Here is a 21,082-nt window from a genome sequence, read left to right as displayed (position 1 = left end):
ATTAATCAGATCCCCCCACAGTCTTCTCAGGCTGAACAGACCCAGGTCATCCAGCCTTTCCTCACACTGTAAATACTCCAGGCCCTTTATCATCTTTGTGGCCCTCTGCTGGACTCCTTCTAGGAGATCCCTTTCTTTTTTGAACCAGGAAGCCCACAGCTGGACACAGTTGTCTAAACGTAGCCTTACTAGGGCAGAATAGAGTGGGAGGATCACCTCCCTAGACCTGCTGTCCTCTCTGTTTTTAATGCACCCCAGGATAGCACTGGCCTTCTTGGCCACAGGGGCACACTGCTGGCTGATGGACAAACTGCTGTCCACCAGAACACAGAACAACTTTCCTTGCAAGTCTCTCCAGCAGCTCATCCCTTAACCTGCTCCGAGTCTTGATTGATTGAACGGGCTACTAACACCAAGGATATCCTGGAAAAGGTCACCTGTTTTTATGCAGTTTGCCTTTGGAGCCGGGAGGGGGGCTGCAAGCAGCGCCATCCACAGCAAATAGCTGAGCCTCTCTCAGAGGCCAGGCCAGGCATTCATGTGGCATCCCTCTGAATGCTTGCCCCGCTGCGCCCCTTGCCCATTAATTAGCACACAATGGAGGCCATAGAACTTCAGTGCAAAAGGTGTTGTGAGCTTTGGACACAAAAGAAAGTAGAAAAGCTCCTTGGCTGTATGGTATTTTCAGTAAAGATGTTTCCAGTTTTTATTTTTCAAAAGACACTGTTACTCGTGGTTGTTTTGATTTTTGTTTCTATGCACAAGAGGGGAAAAAAGGGTTTTACTAAGCGAGTCTTTCAGTAGGACACCAGATGATGGATAGTCAAACACAGAGTCTCCTGTAAACACAGAGGGAACCAAAAGGTATGAACTGACTCATAATTGTGTCAACACAGGTCGCAGACCCTTGGTTTATTTCAGCCTTCCTGTTTTTCACAGATTTCTTTTCACACCACACTATTTTTTTTAGGACACAGGCTCTTTTCAGAACATCTTAGTGGGGTGCAAAGGCACGTATGTCTTTACACCAGAATATGGGCATTTACACACACACGTAGGCTCCATTCCACAATTACAACAGCAGCGTTTTCCACCCATGGCTTAAGTCTACATTAAGTGAAGCAGAGCCTTTCTGCACAGCAGTCAATTCTAGCTCTAATCAAAAGGGAGAAAAGGTCCAGTCCATCCCATCCCCATTCTGAGCTTTTCCATGGAGGCTTTTGGGAAGGATCCAGAACAAAACCTCAGCAGTCTAATCCTCTGGTTCATGCAATGTATCTTTTTTTTACCATGTGGCAAAGTGGCAAGACTGTCTGACCAGGAGTGCTGTGAGGCTGACACACAGCAAAGAGCTCTATGGTGAGCAGAACCTACCAATATTTATCTTGATCCCTAAACACACTGAATTGAGGTTGTGTCCTTTTCCTTGTATAAAATCATTCTTCTCTGGTGGTTGCCAATTTTCTTAGAGATTGGCAAAACAAGTCTCTCTGTGGTCTCTGTTTCATCACTGAATTAGGCTGGCACTGACCAGCAGACTAAGAAGTTGTCAGGAAAAGAATTGATGGCAGACACACCATGCAGCTGGATCCATTACAAGTCATAGAGCAGTTCAGCTGGCAGGTGACTCAAAAAGGATGGTTCAACATATTACCTCATAGTACCACCTGTGAAGATACCTTCTCACCTGCAGTCCTGATTTCCTCTTAAAGGACTTGCAGAAAGTAGTGCACAAAGGTGTGTCAAAGCCAAGAGAGTTGCAGTGAAAGATAATCTTCCCCCACACACCACCCTGAGTGCACTGGGTCAGCCACACAAGTGTAAATGACTCAGTACTATAGACCCAGAGGATATGGCTCACATGAGGTGTGTTGACCTCCTGTATGAACAAGGGGAAATTTATATGTCCTGTTAAGAAACTGCACAGAGATGGTATTGTGATACCAATGCAGGGTAGTACTATTAAGCAAACCTGCCTGGCACAAGGGCAGTGGTTGCCACTTCCAACATCATACCCAGTATATAATTAATATTAACACTCTATTATATCAGCAATCTCACTGCTTTCATAAATTGTCACTTCCTGCCTGATAAAGAGCTACTTATTACAAGGTAATGCAGGTTGCAATGCGGAGATTCATTTCTGCATGTCCTTTTACAGCTACATTGGTTCTGGAAGGTACCAAGTCAAAGTACATGTTCTATATGCCAGAAAATGTTGAGTTTGCATGGCGGCATCACAGAAGCTACATGTGTGTGTGACCATCTCTAAAGTGATTCTATTTAATGAGTAACTTCAATGCAGTTCTGCTGAACCAGTTTTGACAGCACATTTTATGTATGCAACAACTTCAAGAAAAAAGGGATAAGCTCTTACCTATTGCTTTTCGGAGATCTTCGCACTGGCTAATGTGAGGGAATTTCAAGATTTCCTTCCACTTTTTGCTTTTGCCTTTGCGTTTCCCTCCACCCCCTGTAGAGAAAAAAAGATTGGGATTAGGTTGCTTTGGGTGCTACTCCCAGTCCAGAATTCACCATCCCAGTCATAGCTCTTATGGATATCTGTAATAGCTGAGTGTATGTGTCCAGACTGGGCCCCAAACCAGTAAAGGCCACATTACCAGCCTGTGTCACATCATCCCTTGCTGGGACATTGGAGGATGCACTGCTGGCAGGGCCAGGCTCCTTTGGCCCCATGAAGCCTAATGCGGGCCAAAATGCTGTGTGTGTACTCCACCACCACCACTGGATGGGCACACAGCTCTAAAGCAGCTCAGTCTAAGAGGACACTTCTAAATTATTCTTCCTTTTTTTTTGCACTTTGACTGGGTGCTTTATTCCAGCCTTGGCTTCTCTTTCAGGCCTGCCCTTCTTGCCCCATGCTTACAGCCCAGGAAGGGGCAGCCACCATGACAGCAGTGCTGCACAGAGCACAAGGTGCAGGCTGGACCTGGGGTTTCCTTCCTGGCTCTTTGGTGTTTCTGTCCTGCTCATAGCAAGCTTCCCTCTGAGCTTGAATACCCAGATGCAGTCTGTGATTCTCCAAGTCAGTGTTATCTACTGCAATTTAGCCCCAGCTCACAAAATTTGATTCACTGGAGTCTATTTTACATGCATGGCACATTGAATGACTAATTCAGAGCTGAGTTAATTCTGTAGAGAGGCTGGTAGAGTCACAATTGCAGACTGAGAGCGTGTTGGGTACTACATGATATTGCAGGCTAAATTAGGAGCGTGTTGACTCAAAAGGTAAAAGACCATTACAAAGAAAACATGAGCCCTGGTAATGATTGCTCTCTGTGGGGCATTTCTGATCCAGCAATGTCACCTTTGGCGTTGGAGTGCTCTCTCTGCATCTCACCTTTTATTCCTTCATTTTCAGTGACCAATGGTTTTGTCATCAAAGAGCTTGCCTTAAATTATTTTTAAACCTATTACTGACGGGAATTTATGGTATATCTACATCGTGCAATGTAGCACAGAGCTATCTGCACTAGCAGCAAAGGAACTGGCTTGTTTAGACTACCAGGAGCACAGCTATGTTGCCATTTCCAGGAATTGGTCTCCAGTAAATTGTAGAGGTCCGTGAGTGCCTTCACATCACAGAGCATTATGCAACACGGATACACTCTTTGGGTCCATAGTGAAATCTTCCTCAACCGCCCTTCTTAAGTGCATCCAAAGCACTGCTGCTAAAGTCATTTCCTTTCCCATCCCTCCAGTCGTGACACTGAAGAGGCCGTCTTGCCCTGATCCTGCAGCACACATCACTTGGTCTCTTGTACTGAAGGTCCTAGGGATGCTCCAAGGCACCAACCACTTTGTGGGCTGGCAGAACACTATGATTGTCTGTTCATCAACTCTTCTGGAGTGCCCAACCCTGCTCTGGTCCCCAGCTGCTGCCTGGGTGGGATTAAGCATCCCACATTGTGTTTCCATTGCTTGTTTTCCCTGAAAGCTCACAATCCCACATGGCTCTGCTGCCACTCCACTTACCCCTCTTTCCCTCACTTCTGCACCTCCCTTTGTCCCTGCAAGAACAATAGCTCCAAACATTTCTGGACATGGATGAAAGAATCTGTTAGGCTGCATCACAGGTATAAGACTGGAACACATCTGTTTCTCCAGCCACCTTTACTGAAGTACCCACAAAATGGTTGCATCAGTATCAGCACCAAGCAGTACACAGCACAGCACTACAGCACTTTGCACTAAATGGCAACACTGAGATTGGAACAGAGAGAAAACGATCATATCAATCTGAGCCAGACTGTATTTAAATTCCACACTATGTAACATATACATTGATATGTTTGTATTGGATGATGTATTTCTGACATTAAACTTTCATCAAAACTGGAGAAGGGCTCAATGGTCCCTTGTTACAACCATGATTGATGCAGCCAGTGTGTTCTCTCCTGTTTCGTGGCCATCCTCCAAAAATAAGCAGCCTTGCCTGATGAATCACTTGCTCTTAGCTGAGCATGAAGTAGCAATACTATTTTGCCTGTGACATCTTTATGCTAAAGATTCTGATCAACTGCTTTAATCGACCTGACCTTTCTGCTCTCAGCTTTTCTTGTGGAGCCAGCAAACCCGACTGGCTCCAAACGTTAATTCTAGGAGGTTTGAAGGACATAATGTGGTGAGACAGCTGAGATAGGGTAAATTGTCTAGCACAGCTAGAAGTTAAAAGGGGAGGTTTCTCTGAATAGATCAGTAACTGTACAGGTTGCAAGGGAAGATTTTCACACAGTCTTGATTGCTGCCTTTGCACTGTCTGTTCTGGGCAGGACGATTTGCAGTCTTCAAGTCAGCTTCTCAGAGAAAAGCTTGACATGTGCCATGTTTTATATGTGAGTTTCATCACACCAGCTTGGAGGGGCTGACTGCTTTAAAACGTTGACTTGCTGATAATGACAAAAGGTGAGCTCCCAGCAAAAGCAGGAAATATCAGCTCTATTCCCTTGTGTTCACTTAACAGCCCAGCAATTGCAAACTAGGGATTGGATCTAATTCTTTAACAGGTCAACCAGTCTTACAGGAAACAAAAGCATTTACTCTACATCCTCCCTACTGAAAAATACATGGTATTTTTCACATCATCTTATAATGTCCAATAGCAAAGCTAGATCAGTTCTCTGTGTGTAAGGAGAAAGACATAAGCAAAAGCATATGTGTAAAACATTTGGGAGCAGGAGCAACTCTCAGCCTAAGCTCCCTACTTTCTTTGCCTCCATTGGTTAGGATATATTTATTCTCCTAATACCCTGAGATGGGTATTTTCTTACCTTGTTCCACCGTACCATGTGGCTTTTAAGCATGGATCAGGTGGCTTCACACTTTTCTTCCATTCCTGTTCAAGTTAACAAGCCTGCATCACACTGTCCCATCAGACCTAGCTCACTGAAGTTCACTGCCTGCACCTGTATGACCTGCAATCTAGTTAATGTGCAATCTAGGCAAAGTATCCACAGATCTACAAGGGAGGACTACAGTTTGCATCTTCCATTCTGCAACAGCAGACAGGCTCTCATCCAAGTGCTTCCCAACAAAGGTGTAGAGCTCATCAGCCCATCAGTTTTCTCTGCAAGTTCCCCATATTTTTTGCATATCTTCACTTGAGCAGCCGGCCTCTAAAACAAACGTTTCCGTCCTTCTTTATGGGGAAGCTCACCCAGGATTGCCATTCTTGTTTCTTATTAGTGCCAGCTGTGCTCAGTCATACTAGCAAATGCAAATAGTTTATTTTCAAAGAATGAAGGACACTGTTTGCTCTGCCCTTGCCACCTGCTAGAAAAAAAACAGAACACTGTTTCATCCTCACAAGATCTTCAGTGACACTCCTGATTGACCTGGGCAGGAGAGCACGAGGGCTGGGCTTTGGAAGCAGGTCAGTGTCCACCATCCACTGGAAAACAGTGTTTCCACAAAGCAGTCTGGTATTTAAGATGCAATAAGATGTCCACAATATGCCCTCAAAAAAGAATAACATTCAAGGCTTCTCTTGTTGATGCTAATCTGCCTGTTATCTCCTGCAGCCTTTTTTGATGAACACGACTCTGAGAACAGTCACAGCCCATGATAACGGTTTCGTGCCCATCTTCCCCACTGTCACGGCGTGTTTGCACATAAATCATCCACATGCTGCCACAAATGCATGAGCCTGACAACCACTGTGTAAACCATCCTATTGCGTTTCTGGAAACAAACAGCAGATGTAGTTCATGTTCAAGCCTTCAGAACCACAGAGATGGGAATTTCGTGAGCAAAAACACAAAGTTCTTCCCAGCAGTCAGGCTGGCTTTGCAATCTGGACTGGTTAACATCGCACCACAGGGCAAAATGCTTTGTTTACAAATGACATCTAAAGTTCTCATAACGCTCCCTTACAGAAGTCATTGTTCAAAAATAAATATTTATGGCAGGAATTATTTCAAAAAGAAGTCAAGCAGAACTGCAATACCTATGAGTGACTGAAACTTGATTTTAATAACACATTTGTATGTATTAACATTGTATGTTAACAATGTGCGTGTTAATATTATCCTTTATTAACAGCAACTGCCCTGAAGGAGCAGAGGAAGCCAAGATTAGTCTTTGAAAACTGGTCCTCGGGGCTTGATACTCATATGTCATGGCCATACTGGCACTACCATAGGAATATAAAACAGCCTTTGCAGCAGCTCCCTTCATGCCTACTCAGAGCACACTGAAGGGCTTCTAACTAAGCTGAAGAGAAAAACCACCTTTAATCTTTTCTTCTTTTCCTCTGGTCTCAACTGGGCATTCAAAATAGTGGGGTTCTCCACACCCATTCGCCTGCATCCTCCACTGGGCAGTCTTAATGCACATTTGAGATTATTTATTTCAGCGAGTTATCTTTGGGTTTTATGGGCCAGTTCACACATGCTGGCAGTATGTCTGTCTGCTAAGCATGCTAAGAGGGAGTTTTTTGGTGATGTGATTTCCTGAATGAAGTTAGATTTTCCCCTGGGTAAGCACCTTCAGTTTGTCTGTTACGGCTGTCCTTTCTTATGCCCTGTATTTTAACTGTATTGTGCTTATCTGCAGCTGATAAATAAGCCAAAAAGTATAATCAGCCTTTGTGCTACAAAAATTACCCAGAAGATACAAAATACATTGAAGACTTACAACCTATGGGGAAAAAAAACAACAAAAAACACCAGTAAATCTTATGAAAACAAAACCAGCTAAAACAGTAAAATGAAGCACAGCCCAAATTTCTTATTCTTGGTCTCACAGTGAGCAAAGCTACTGGCACAAACCAGGTACATTAACTATGTCTGAAATGCACTAACAGATACTGAGGGGTTCAACAAGCTGTTGGGGTGAACTGGGGCTGTTGGCTTCAAACTGAGAGGTACCTGGATAGTACTTGATGTAGTTGGCCACAAGAGCAGAAGTGACAATGCAACAAATTAATCTGGAGCCACTGTACCCCTTTGGAAGCTATTTTTGGACACGTTAGATCTCCTGACAGAACATGAGGAGGCCATGGTAACTGAAGCCAGGAGTACAGGGAGATTGTCCATCAACAATGTAGGAAATAGGATAATATTTGCCTGTAGCAGCATTGATGATCCCTATGGTTGAACTGCCTTTTAAACAGAGCTGTTGGACACCAGGATTACCAGGCTGCTAAGAACGTCAGTATCTCAGTGGAGTTCTGCCCTGAACCGGAGCTGAGTCAGTAATTCAAAGTTCTAGAAAATTCTGATTCAAAGACATGAAACCATTTCATTTTGATAACATTGACTCATCTCAGTCCTCTAATGTCAAAACATTATCACAGAACACATCAAGCAGAGTATTAAGATATATCATCGCAACAAAATAGGTAAGGTAAATTGACATTCTTTACTTTGTTGAAATGATATTTCTATATTGTCAAAAAGAAGATGGAAAAAGCAAATGCTTCTTTCTTTTAAGCAGACGCTTTCCTGTAAACCCTTTCATTTTTAACAAAGCCGAGTTCTCAGAAAGGAAGATGCTTTTGTCAGAAATGTTCTCAACCATCTCACGTTTTGAAGTACATGAGAATGGAGCAAGGATGTGGCCTTCCCATATATGAATGCTCAAGTGAATCAAAATCCTATATTCCTTACTAGTTCTCTTAAGTTAATTTGCACAGTTGTCATTTATGTTGTCTGTAGGAGACTTACTTCCTATTCTTGCAAAGAAAGAATGCAAATCCCAGTTCCAGAAAACATGCTTGAATAGGGATTGATAACATCTCTCCAGGAAGGAACTGCTCCTTAAGCAATGGCTTCTTAAACTTATGACCTGTTCTGTATATTTATTATCCTGTTTTGGTAACATGTAAGCAAGCTGCTAACCAAAGCCTCAAAGCCCAGCCCTGCAAATGCAATTCCACCCCCACATACAAACCATGTTCAGCCCATTGCCCCTGTAGTTTCCCAGGAACATGTATGGTGTTCTTGAGTTCATGGGTGCTCATCAAACAACATAAATATTCTTAGGGCTGGTCTCCAAAGTCAAAGTATTGTCATAGATCTTTGCCAGACAATGAAATGCCGAGAAGTCTGAACAGTCTCTGCAGACTCTGCTCCTCATTTTGCAGTTTTGATGTTTAGTGACACAACAACAAAATGGGCAGCACAAGACAGGCTGGAGGAGCACACATGGAAACCTGGACCTGGCACAGTCAAATATGTGGGCTCTGGCTCTTCTGAAAATTCTGTCGCCAGTTGCAGGGGGAGAAGACCCAGCTCTGAGCCTTGAATGCAGGATCGCTCTGTCCCTGTCAAAGAGCTGTGTGGGTTTTTACTCCTGCAAATACTTCTGCAGTCTCTAAAAAAAGAACTTAGCCTCTGTGTTCCTGACATTTGAGTTTTATAAGAAATATTTCTGAACTGTGGGGAGGAGATCCAGCTGGATAGTGAGGATTCAAGTGCGTTCACATCGTCAGACTGTAGACAGGCTCTGAGAACTACGTTCTTTTCTGGTTTTAGTCCTCACCTAAATAAACTTACTAACAGGGCTAAAGAAAAGAATTTTAGTAAACAAGAAAAGTTAGTGACTTGAGACAGGCTGTTTTATTAGGTCTGACTGATTTATTAGTTCCACCTAATTGGTGAAACTGGTAGAGCTTTGAGATGCTCTGATAAGAACTCAGAAATCCAGATGTGTTTTGCTTTCCATACACAAATAACAGCATGCTCTTTCAATTCAGATGACTTATTTCTGAGAAAAGCAAGCAAGAAACAGTGTGGAATTTCCATGAAGGAGGCAGAAGAACAAATCCCTCACCAAGCATCTGGATACTCCATGTGAAGGTACTTGACTCTGCTCTCTGGTGGCACATATACAGACCCCCAAAATTTAAGATGCTACACACAGGTCACAGGTCTGTGCAGAGCCCGATTTGAGGTAGTGCTGCAGCCCCCCATGTGCTGCCTGTGCACACAAATTCTCTACCAAATTGCTGCATTGCTATAATCTTTCCTCCCATATTTAATCCCACAAGAGATCCCGGCACAGCAGAAGTACTGATGTGGATGCTTGAGTGGGAAGGCACTGACGAAATGCTATCAGGTGTCCGGTATCTTTCTATCTATCTCAAAGAATTTCTGTATTTTTGCAGTGGCCCACAGGATGATTACATTGGTCTCAGTGCAGAAAGACAGCTTGACAGCCATAAGTGTCCTTCCCTTGCCTCAGAAGTGATGTTTGGCTGGATCCATCCTCCTCTCTCAACCCTTCTCAGACATTTGACGTAAACAAGCTAGAAGCTGTGAAAATTATGCTGGGAAGCTCCTGAGAACACGCATACCAGCTAAAATACCACCAGAACTGCATTAGAGGAGCATCTCAGCTGTGACACCTCAGTGCTTCTGCTTTCAGAATCAGCCAGGAAAAAAAGTACAGAATCTTAATTTGTCTTCAATTGAGTCACTCCCTGTTTGAGGTCAGGATCAGACACATTCTTCTTTACCACAAAAGCAGATAAGAACCCTCTTCATGTTCCTGGCTCTCCTGTGGAATACCAAGTCAGATTCCCACATACAGCTGTAAGCACAAAGTACAAATTAATCCTAGACATATGGTTAGGGAACATAAAGAAGGGGGTGAAACCATCCCCAGAATGCTCGGTTTGAGTGAGCATCTGTCAGTGGCAGCGATGGGCTGGGCAGAGAGGAAAGGCACAGGCATGTGCTTTGGCTTTAGACGAAAGAGGTAATGTGCACAGAGGGCTGATGTGGATATGGACTGAGCTGCAGCATTGTAGGAGGTTGTGGTGTGGCTGGTGCCAGGAGGATGAAAGACCATAGGGAGAGGGGACAAAAATAAGACAAGAGGTTTGACTACACATCTCCTGTATTCTTCCCCATAGCTACAAAGCCTGGCTTTGGCCCCATCATCTCATCTAGCAATAGAACACCAACAAGATCTTTCTGTGCAGACACACTCTGCTATTCTACCCCTGAAATCACATAAAATATTGTCTTAGAAAATCACTGACAGCCCAAGACATTCTGGTAACACAATTGCATGCATCAGCATTTAGGATCATTACTGCAAAAGGTTACAGAAGGGATTCAGGTTAACGGAGGTAATCTGTGATTATCTGATGTACCAGATTGCTTTGCCAGTGACTCACGCGTTCTGCCACAACAGATCGCAGCTGCAAATAGCTCGCGGGATGGAGCCAGCTCCCAAGCTAGGAAAGAGTGTCCTCGTTGTTCAGAGAACCCCTGCAGCACGGAGTGCCGGGGCACTGCAGGCGTGTGAAAGCCCGAGGAGCTTCGCCGACAGAGTCGGGAGGAGCGGAGCAGTACAGTCGCTCATTCACAGTGTTACTATAGCTACCAGCTGAAGGACTCAGTAAGAAAGGCAGAAATAAAAAGGGAAAATTAGGAGGTAGGAGACAAAAAAGAGGAAACTTGTAAAGCAAAGGCAGAGGGTTCCTCTGATTAGCTAATGATGTGCTTCCAAAGCAGTGGCTGAAAAATGAGGCTGGAAGGCTGCGTGGCACAAGCGTCAGATGATGCAAATGGCTCTCGGCTCTCCTCTCACCCACCAGCACCCACCCAGTTGCTGGCAGTGCTAAGCACCGTTTTCATACACACAAATCAGCAGCTTTGTGCCAGCGATGGATTAACTATTTCCCCTTAGCCCGCTAAGTCCCGACTCCCACTTGTGCTCCCTGCTGCCCCGGGGCCAGAATTAAAACAAGGCACAGGTTTGGCCCCAGGAAAAAACCTGGGAGAGAGAACAAGAGCAGCTACTAATTATGGGCTTCACACTCATCCTGTGCTCAGCTGTGGCCCCTGCTTGATCCCCACCTGCGCAGTGGAGCTGCTGCTGAGGCACAGGGCCAGCAAACAGCTCTGGGGCTCAGCACCGCATGGCTGGTGGTACACAGATCCCTGAGCCTGAAGGGTGAAGCACCAGGCTTGTGTCTGAACATCCCCCTCTAGTAGCAATGGTGGTAAGGCTGGGCATTAGTCTTGTTTCTATTTCTTCTCAGCTCTCAAAGTGACCAAACACTGCTGTCTCATTCTGGTGGCCTTTGATGGCTGACCTGGTACAGTGGTCACACCACCAGTGATTCCAGGAGCAGGAAAGATCTAGATACAGTCATAGCCCTGAAGATGGAAGAAGAGACAAAAATCATCAAGCAGTGATCCCATACCACCCACACGTCCCAGTGTGTGCACCTCTACCCTGGCTGAGCGCAGTTCCAGATGTCCAAGGTAGCTCAGTGCACCAACAGCAGCTGCAGCCAGGGACGGACACTAATACATACATATATCTAACTAAATGCATAATTCCTGCTCACATGCCTTCCTGACAGCCAGCTGTTGCCTCTGCTTGCTGTTATCCTTGCTTGGAGATTAATGTCTGTGTCTAGGACAGCTTATTAGCAATTTTTATTACAAAGCATATACATCTGGCTGGTGGTGGGCAAAAGCTAAATCCTGGAATAATTAAAATACTGGGGCAGCTCCCAGGGAATGACAGAGAGCAGATATCTGCAGGGTCTTTACCCTGCCTCTGAAAGCCAATAATAGAGTGAGGTCAGAGATCGCTGGGCTTAATTGTCTGACGAATTAATGGTGACGAATGTCTGTTTTCCCCTCTCGTTAAAACTGACACCAGATTTTTCAGGGAAAGCAGAAGGGCATTTGGCCACAAAGGAATGTTTTGATGGCTGAAGCTGAGATTGTTGCCAGCACCAGCCCCTCAAACCAGCGTGGGTCAAACCCTCTCCCATACGAATTGCACAGAACTGCTGTTGACTCCAGCCCGGGACTGAACCTTCTGGGCTCAGCCCAGCAGCTGCTGATTGTCCTGCTCACTTTGGAAAGAAAGAATGTTTGTTTGGATTTTGCTTTAAATATCAGATCCAGGTCTTCAAACAAGTTCTAAAAAACTCAAATTAGAGGAGTGTGAGTTGCATCATAAAAATCCGCCTGAGCTTGTTTCTGCCCACTTTGAAGACAAGTCAGAGTGCTAGGAAAAAAAAAAAAAAGAAAAAAGAGAGAGAGAATACTAAAATGTATTATAAAAAGAAAGATTTCTCCTAGCATTTTCCCATTCCAGAAAATGTTTCTCTCTCATTGTCCTGTATACCCCCTGCTCAGCAAGGCATTTGTGAATAATAAGTGTCATTGTGGGAGGAAAAACAAAAACGGGAAATACTAGGGGAGCATTTTTATCCAGTTAGTGACATTTTGTGAAGTTGGCTAACAATTTTCTATTGAAACAACTTCTTCCACAGTAAGGAGCTCTGCTTACTGACTTGCTTTTGTTGCTCAATCTCATTTCAATTCTGATCTTAATGTGGAGCTGTAGAAATAAACATGAAAGCTTCTCTTTGTTCAGGTGCTTATGTTAGTTTTGAGCTGTTGTGAAATAGGTTGAAGGGCACATCTTTCCCATTCATACAAATATATGTGAACCCCTCTGGTGTTTAATTTAAGCTACATAAACAAGGAACAAGCACTTTCTGAATGCTGAAATACTGTATCAGCCCAGCAGCCAGTTTCTACAGTCACTCCTTACATCTAAGTCGTTGCTCTCATTATGGAACAGGCTGATATCTTTAACTAATATCTGTAATATGCAACACTGTCAACAAGGATGTGTAACATTGAATTAGACTAAAGTCTAAATATTCTTTCAGGAGTGTATTTCCAGAGAGGTCACGTCGACCAGTGAGCAGACACACTGGTTTTCAAGTAAATCTGTGTGCTCAGTCTCTGACGGAGCTAATTATAATGGTGCCTTTAGTGTTGCTGCCTTTATGTGTCTGCCAGCACATCCCTAACAAACCACTAGGTTCATGCTTTTCTAGCCCAGATGGAAAAGTCTGATTATAAGGTCAGAGCCAATTCTATTTCCAAAAGCTTGCAGAGCTTCAATTAACAACAGAGGAGTTAGTCGCTAGCCATCACTGCGCTGTCTATGTGCTTGCTTCTCACTCCTGCTGCTCATCAATACCCAAGAGGAAAGGGCTGCTGGATCTGCAATGCCAACAGTCTTCCCTAACGTGCAACACAGTCCTAAAGGGCTAAAGGAGATGCCTGGCTCTGCAGGTACAGTTTGTTTGAAGCTGTGCAGAGCAAACCCTGGTTTGAGCAGTTGGACCTGCGTGCTGGGTCATACCTCTTGCCTGCTGCAGGGCAGCCCAAGCCAAGTGAACAAAAGTGCTTCTGCAGCAAAGCCTGAGCTGCAGATCCTGCGCTGTTTCAGCAAGTGCAGGTGTACAGGGTGCCAACATTGCCACCCATTATGCTATTGGCAGTACAATTATACTGCTGGGTGCTACTATAACAAGGGGCAGGGCACCACAGCACTGTGGTGTGTGGCCAGGTACAGAGATGGCTGAATAGAACTCAATTCTGAAACACAGTGAGCACCGATAGTTTCAAACTCAACAAACCTACAAGAAGACACAGCTTCTGCTGCAAAAAATTTTCTATCCAGGCACACACTGTAGGTTGTTATCTTCACTCCTTTCTCAGTGTCAGAATAGAAAGAGTAATTCACCTATCAATTTAGACAGTACTCCATTTTTTAAACACACAAGAGCAAAACCCCAGCAATTACACTGAATACCCAAGCTTCCTTATCTCATTCAGTTCCCCTGGTGATGCAGTGCTCTGTGCTGGGCCAAATAACACAGAAGCAAATGCCAACCCTTGTGGCAAGGCATCCAAGTCCAAGTGGCACATGTGCTATTTCAGCACCTCTTGGGACTGCTCTGGGAGACAATGTAATTAATATTAGTGGTGGCTATTTAACACATTCCATGGGGAATCTACAACCTCTGCTTATGGAACTTAAAACCTGTTAATGCTCACTTCCTACCAGTTTCAGGTGTCTCCTAATTTTAAGCTATGTTTATAGACAAAACCAGCCAGCCGCACTTCTCACAGAGCCAAACAGTAGCTTAATCATTTGTGTTAAATAGGAAATGAATGACTGAGCACTGATAAAGTTCACCATTATGCTTTTGAGGAAAAGAGAAGTGACTATGGAACAATCTGATAACAAGAGAATTCGCTTCCTGCTTGACTTGATATTTATAAACCTTCTCTGTAAGGGGGCAAAAAAAGAAATAATTTCAGCTGGATAAAGTTAACATTCCAATTTACATTTTCAAATGACAACAAAGACACACCAAAACAACACAGGGCAGGAAGCCTAGGGCTCAGAGTGCCCGTGCTCCTGTGGCTCAGGCTCTGCTGTGTTTGTGCACATGCACAGTGTCAGCATGGCAAGGCTGAGCTTGACCTTTCTGAGCTCTCAGAAGTGCACAGCCTGAGTGCACAGGAGGTGCTGACTGTGGAAGGTGAATGCAGGATTGTCCAGGTTATGTCTTCTGTATTGGATGGAATGACCAGATTTCACAACCTCCTTCTATCTCTAATATACAAACCATCAGCTTGTAGGCAAGAAAACATGGAATTTCTTTGAAGCTAATGGCTAGATATTTAGCCTTACTATATTTGGAATTTCAGTTATTTTCCATGCTGTTGTATATTCAGTCCTCCTGTAGGGCAGGCAATGATTTCTCTACAGCCTGACCAATGTCTCAAGAGCAGACATAGAACTCAGCCATAATAGCCTGAAGTCCAATTGTGCCAAGTATGTACAGCTCCAGCTGGTGTCAGCAGGAGCCTCACATGCCAGCAGCCCCTTTAACAAGCCCCTGGAGAGGAGTATTGAAAAGAATCCTAACTTGGGCATCCCCTCTGCACAAAATAGTAAATGAAGATTGGAAGTGCTGATTTCTAAGACTTCCTGGTATGGAAGCTTGTCATGGGAGAATAACATGGGAGATGTGGAAGAGTGATTAGAGTTATAGTAAAAATAAAAACAATGTATTTGTATTTATGCCTAAAAAGGCAATGTTCTCAATTATTTAAAAGAAAAAATGTTTATCTTCCAGAAGTAGAAGAGCAATCATAGGGGCTGGGGGGCTGGGGGGAGTGGAAGGTACATCTACTTCATTTCACATTTTCCATGTTAGTAAATGACAAAGCAGATTGCATTTGGTTGTCTTGGCTTCAGGTACCAAGTCAAATATTTCTGAGTTGCTTTGAAAGTATATTAATAAAAATAATAAAATTAACACATCTCTTGGCTTTTCAACAGTGCCCTCAACATTAGAACCCCAAAGCATTTTGCAAACAAAAACAGCAAAATCTTTTCCAGTTTAAAGATTAATTTTGCCCTCAGATAAATTTCCATGACTTTTACAATCCTGTTGAGAAACTCCACATGTACAACTGGGAAAGGAAATTATCACAGACAGTTTAAATGTACAACGTCAATTAGAAAAACAAAATAAAAACAGACCCACTCTTCTTGAAAAGTTTCCCAGTTGATATTGTCGGAGCCACTAGGATAAGTAGCACAGCTAGAGCATTGAGGGAATAGAATTCTTACTTTCTTTACTGCTTTCATCAGCCCAGATTTGAAGAGGGAAAGCAGAGGATGCTGTGCACTCTGTGTGCATGCAAGTGTTGTGCGGATCCCTCCAGGAACCTTGAGCTGTGGCTCAGTTCTCACCTCATTTGTCAGAGGGGTGGACGCTGCCTTACTACAGGAGAACAAGCAGCTGTGGAGAGCAGAAAGGCCTCCTGAGGGAAGGGCCAGAGCTCACCCCCACAGAACACCTGGGTGTCTGCACAGGGGGGGACACTCAGCAGGAGTTGTAATCAGAAATGCTTCATCAGACACCAGAGGATACAATGGTACCAATGTCACGCTGCTGCTGCTGCTCACAGGGCAATGTGTTTAACATCTGCTTTTCTGCAACGCCTACAAGCCAAGTTCAGGACTTCTCTGCAGGAGGCAGTGCACAAACCCAGAGCCCATCTGTTCCCAAAGAGCTCCCTGCTCGTGGCAATGCAGCCCCATGACATCCCTCTGTCACTGGGGACATTGCCTTTGCTTCCAGCAAAAGCCAGCACTTCATCCCCTGGGGCTCTGAAGGGTCACAATTGTCCAGTTCACCAACACAACTGGTTTCTGGGGAAAAAGACATTTTTCAAAATGGGGCAGCATTACTGCAAAACCAGGAGAGCTTGCCAGGAAAAAAGACAGGGCTGTAAATGCACTGTTGTGCAGAGCTGACTGGATTTCAAATAGATTTAATAAAAACATGATGATCAAAAAACAATTGCAGAATAAAGGCGAGTCACATCAGTTGTCCCCCTCTACTTTCACCCTGTTGTCTCCTATTTCTGTTGTCCCCAGCTCTGTACATCACTACCATATCAAATATTAGATGCTTGTTTCTGTTTCCCAGGTTTGTCCTCTATTTACCTCAAAACCCTTTTTCACCTCAAAATCCACCATCCCTTGATGACACCTTCAGCCTCCCACCTCCCTGAACCTCAATCCCCACGTATTCTCCCCGCTTGAGGGAAGGGCCACTGGCAGTGGGCTGCAGACTCTTGGTCCCTCTCACTTGTTCTCTCTTCTGTTCCATGAATGCTGAATTCCCTTCTGCATTCTCATACACCTTTGGTAAGCAGAATAAGGAGGACAAACCTGCATGATTAGCACCAGCAGTCCGTTGTTAAGGACACTGAGGCCTCTCAGGATGAAGCAATGTCTGATCTGCATGTAGGCTCCAACAGCCACAGTGCATACCTACGGGCTTTTTGGAAACAGCCTCTGGCCTGCATTGAACAGTCCCTGTTATAGGTTGTGCCTAAGCCCTGTACAACCATTTCTGTGCTAGATCCTCCTGCCACAGCTATACATAGAATCATAGAATCACTAAAGTTGGCAGAGTCTTTTAAGACCACCCCGTCCAACCATTAACCCATCCCCACTCTGCCCACTAAACCATATCCCTCAGTGCCACAACGTTTTTGTTGTTCACCTCCAGTGACAGTGACTCCACCACTTCCCTGGGCAGCCTGTTCCAATGCATTATCACTCTTTCTAAGAAGTAATTTTTCCTATTGTCCAACTTGGCTCACTAGGAGAGACACGTCTTCTGTGTTAGGAAGAAAAAATCCTGAGTTGGTTGATGTCATCATAGCCAAAGATTCACCATAAGGAACCACCAGAACTTGGCTTTGGCCAGAACCTCCAGATCACTCCATTGAACTCAGTCATGTCTGGATCTCTTCCACCCAGTACTGACCCAGGTACTCAGGAGTTTCTAAAGAATAAAATGCAAGGGATGCAGCCTGGTGTTTGAAATCACTGGCCACAGGACTGTTCAGCCTCTTCAAGAGCTGTCACATTAAGACAAGTGAATAGAAGGACTTTGTGGCAATTCCCTCACATCCAAAAGGCCAAAAATAGGACTTAGTCTTGCCCTGAAATCCAAGGAAGATTCTACAGCAGATGTCTTTCATCTATATGACCTTTTCCAGAAAAACAAAAGGGAGACAGGATATTAAACCACAGTTTAAGATTTTTATTGCTCTTGGCAAGCATTTATTTGTTGTGGGTTTGTTTGTTTTAAGGCTTGGTTTTTAGGCAAAGGAGTGTTATTTTTTGCACTTTTCATGGAACTTCAGCTGAAATAGCATTGTAATATCTGAGACAAATTTCCTTTGGGTGATTCGTACATCTTCAAAGTCACAAACTGACATCCCTTCCAACTCATGTTGTGCAGACCAGTGTGTTTATACCAGGACAGCCATGTGTCCTGAGAACAGCATTTCATTTTTCATGAAGTCCAGGAAAAACCTGAATGCACATGTGGTTATGCTGGGGGGACTGAAGTCCCTGTAACCAGCAGATTCAGTCTAGGAAACTTAAGGCTGTAGCACATCCCATGAAAATCCCTCATGGATTACAGTGGAAAATATATTCACACAGTGACAGCAGGACACAGCACAAGGAATATGGGAGAAAGCACAGATTAATCACATTTGTCTCCTTAATTTGCTTAGACCCTTTGCTAGAGAGAAGCTTTCTCTACTGAGATCAGCTTACCTTACAGATGACTAAGCAGATGGGAAGATAGGGATGCAACTCAGATAGATAATCCAGAGGAAAGGACATTAACCCTGAACCCAGGGAGGATTAGTCTTAAGTCCTTCTTCAAGCACAGATTTTTCATGTTGTTTTAGGGAGAGTTAGGCTACATATATACACACCATGTGAAACTACAAGCTCTGGTTGTCATGGGCCAACTCAGGTGAGATGACTGAAGCTGGTGTGCTTGCCCAGTCATTTATTATCAAATTCAATATATAGATTAAGTTCAAACCTTTTTTCACCAATTCATTTTTCATAGCAAATTTAAAATTGTTACTTTCATTTCACTTTAGAATATATATGTATGTTCTCTTGAAATCTGTGAAAGAAAAAAACCCACACCAATAAACACACACACACCAAACTAAACCAGGACAACACTGAAACTTTTGGTTCTCAAAACTTCCCTGGTGCCTTCAGATCTCACAATTACAAGGGCAGGTGAGGACAATCTGGAGCTCTGAGTGTTCTTTTGCAGTGACTAAAACACAACATGGGCCAATGCAACCACATGATACTTCCCAAATGAGAACACATATGGCTGAATATTTCTGAAAAGTCAAAATCTGCTCCCACCGAAATCAATGGGCGTTTTGCTCTTGACTTCTGTGGAAGCAGGGTTAAGTCAACAGTGTAGAAGATGGGAAAATCCCAACTGAAGATCAAGTACAGCGTTCCCCTTAAAGATTATTCATAAAATGTGTAGACGTCAGAAGAAAACAGAAGGTGCTACAGAGCTGCTATTTTTAAACTGAGGGTGAGAAAATAGGCAACAAAGCATAGAGCATAACTTCTTATGTTGTTTTGCCACCATTCTTGTTAAGGAACGTAGGCAAATTATTTTAAAGAGAAAACAGCAGTTGACTCAGTTCAGCAGTTTCTTCAGCTCAGAACAGACATATTTCTAAGAGTTATGTGAATTTTTATGTTTTCTAAATAATTCTGATTTCCAAACACACACCAAAAATACCCAAGAATATTTCTTTATACTATTCAGAAGATACCAGAAGATGGTCCTAGCTGCCTGCAGTGCTCTTGCAGAACAGGATATTGTGTCTTCCCTCATCAGCAAAGAGTAATCGACTTAGAAAATCCTGGGCAGACACTGGCATAGGTCACAGGGAGCATCTGTGCACAGAGACTAGTGCTAGTCATCAGTATCACAGGACTATAATTCTCAAATACAGACACAAGCAATTATCAGTATAAGAGAATAATTTATTCCTTGTAGTCAGACGTAAGATGGATATCCCATTTGGCACCAGTGAGATTGTTATATGCATTTTAGAAGGCTTAGCAAGACCGCTTATTATATACAAAACAGCACAAGTAGCAGGCAGTATGAGCCATCAGATGAGCTTAATAAAGAGCTTCACTGGAGTTAGCAATGTGCTCTCATTCTGTGTGGAGTCTAAAATGTTTGCATGCGAATGAAAGTACAGCAAATTCGTGGAATTTTAATACTATAAAGTTTGTATGTTTTAGATCTCTTGCCCAACTTCTAGACTTTCCCCCATACTGACGTCTTGTATGCGTCTCAATTCATCAGTGAAAGGAAAAATAAAGGACAAAATTAGAGGATCTCAACCCAAAGACCATAGATTAATATTTAATTTAACTTCATTCGGGAGTAGTCTTAATAACTGTCATGACTTACCTGTTTGATAAGTCACAGTGGGGTGAAATGTAAGCAGTACCTGTTTGCATCTTAGCCACCATTTTGACAAACATCCCAGCTGTTTGCAGTCCGTTAGCAGCAGAGATTGATCCAGTAGCTGGAACTACCATTTGCAGTCTACATTGGTTTTAGTTACCCCAGCAGCCCTGAGTAGAAGAACGGCAGCACCAGCCATGAGGGACTGCAGAGAACACATATCACTATGGCTTCACCTTTGGGCACTCTCCAGAAGGGGGATTTGTTTTTCTAATTGGCTCGATATCTTGAGAAAGTATGTAATGAATAATAACAACCTCTGCAACATCACAGCTACAACTCATACAAACTATCAGTTTTCATATTAGCCACATGCAGATCATCTTCCAGCTCCAGAGAGAAAGCTGCCCTGCAGAAGGCATCCTCCTTGCAGCACCATGTGGAATACCAAAGAGCAGTGCTGTTGGATTTGGTCACTGCTTTTGGCCTCAGCAAGCTATGGAATACTTCTGCACAATTACAAACCCTGATTGCAGAACACTGAGAGGAGAGTGACTGCAGAACAGTTTCCCACGGAATAGGAACTCACTTCATTTATTGCAAGAAGAAATAAACAGTTCTTTGAGGAAAATAACAGTATTTCATTTTGCAAGAGAGGGATGCTGTTCCAAAGTTTATTCTAGGGAAATCATTAATTTCTGTAAAGCACTTCCTCAACAAAACTGGCTTTATGAATGGAATTTCGTAATAACAATAAATCTCATACTATCTTCAGAGATTCTTAAACCTATATACTCATTCCTCCTGAATACAAGAAAAAAAAAACCAAATTTCCACATTCATCATTAGGTAAAATACAATTGGTCACACTTAACCTGACAATTTAACCATGTGAGTATCTTTCACCCAGAAAAGCTGCAG

General features: G+C 43.5%; 1 protein-coding gene across 6 annotated transcripts in view; it reads right to left on the bottom strand.

Annotated features, from left to right (window-relative positions):
* The window catches only part of GRK5 (G protein-coupled receptor kinase 5), a 148,462-nt gene that overhangs the window by 80,406 nt on the left and 46,974 nt on the right, over positions 1–21,082 (bottom strand). For all 6 annotated transcript variants that reach the window (XM_085554818.1, XM_085554817.1, XM_015867417.3 and 3 more), the window contains exon 2: positions 2,378–2,473. Coding sequence is in view for 2 of the 6 variants with exons in the window: in XM_085554817.1 (XP_085410943.1) it covers positions 2,378–2,473 (96 nt within the window). In the remaining 4 variants the exon portion in view is untranslated. The remainder of the gene's footprint in view (positions 1–2,377; positions 2,474–21,082) is intronic.

The sequence above is a fragment of the Coturnix japonica genome, chromosome 8, assembly GCF_054131305.1.
Source record: "Coturnix japonica strain WE chromosome 8, WE-NBRP24, whole genome shotgun sequence".
Lineage (NCBI taxonomy): Eukaryota > Metazoa > Chordata > Aves > Galliformes > Phasianidae > Coturnix > Coturnix japonica.
This window is presented reverse-complemented; position numbering and strand designations above follow the sequence as displayed.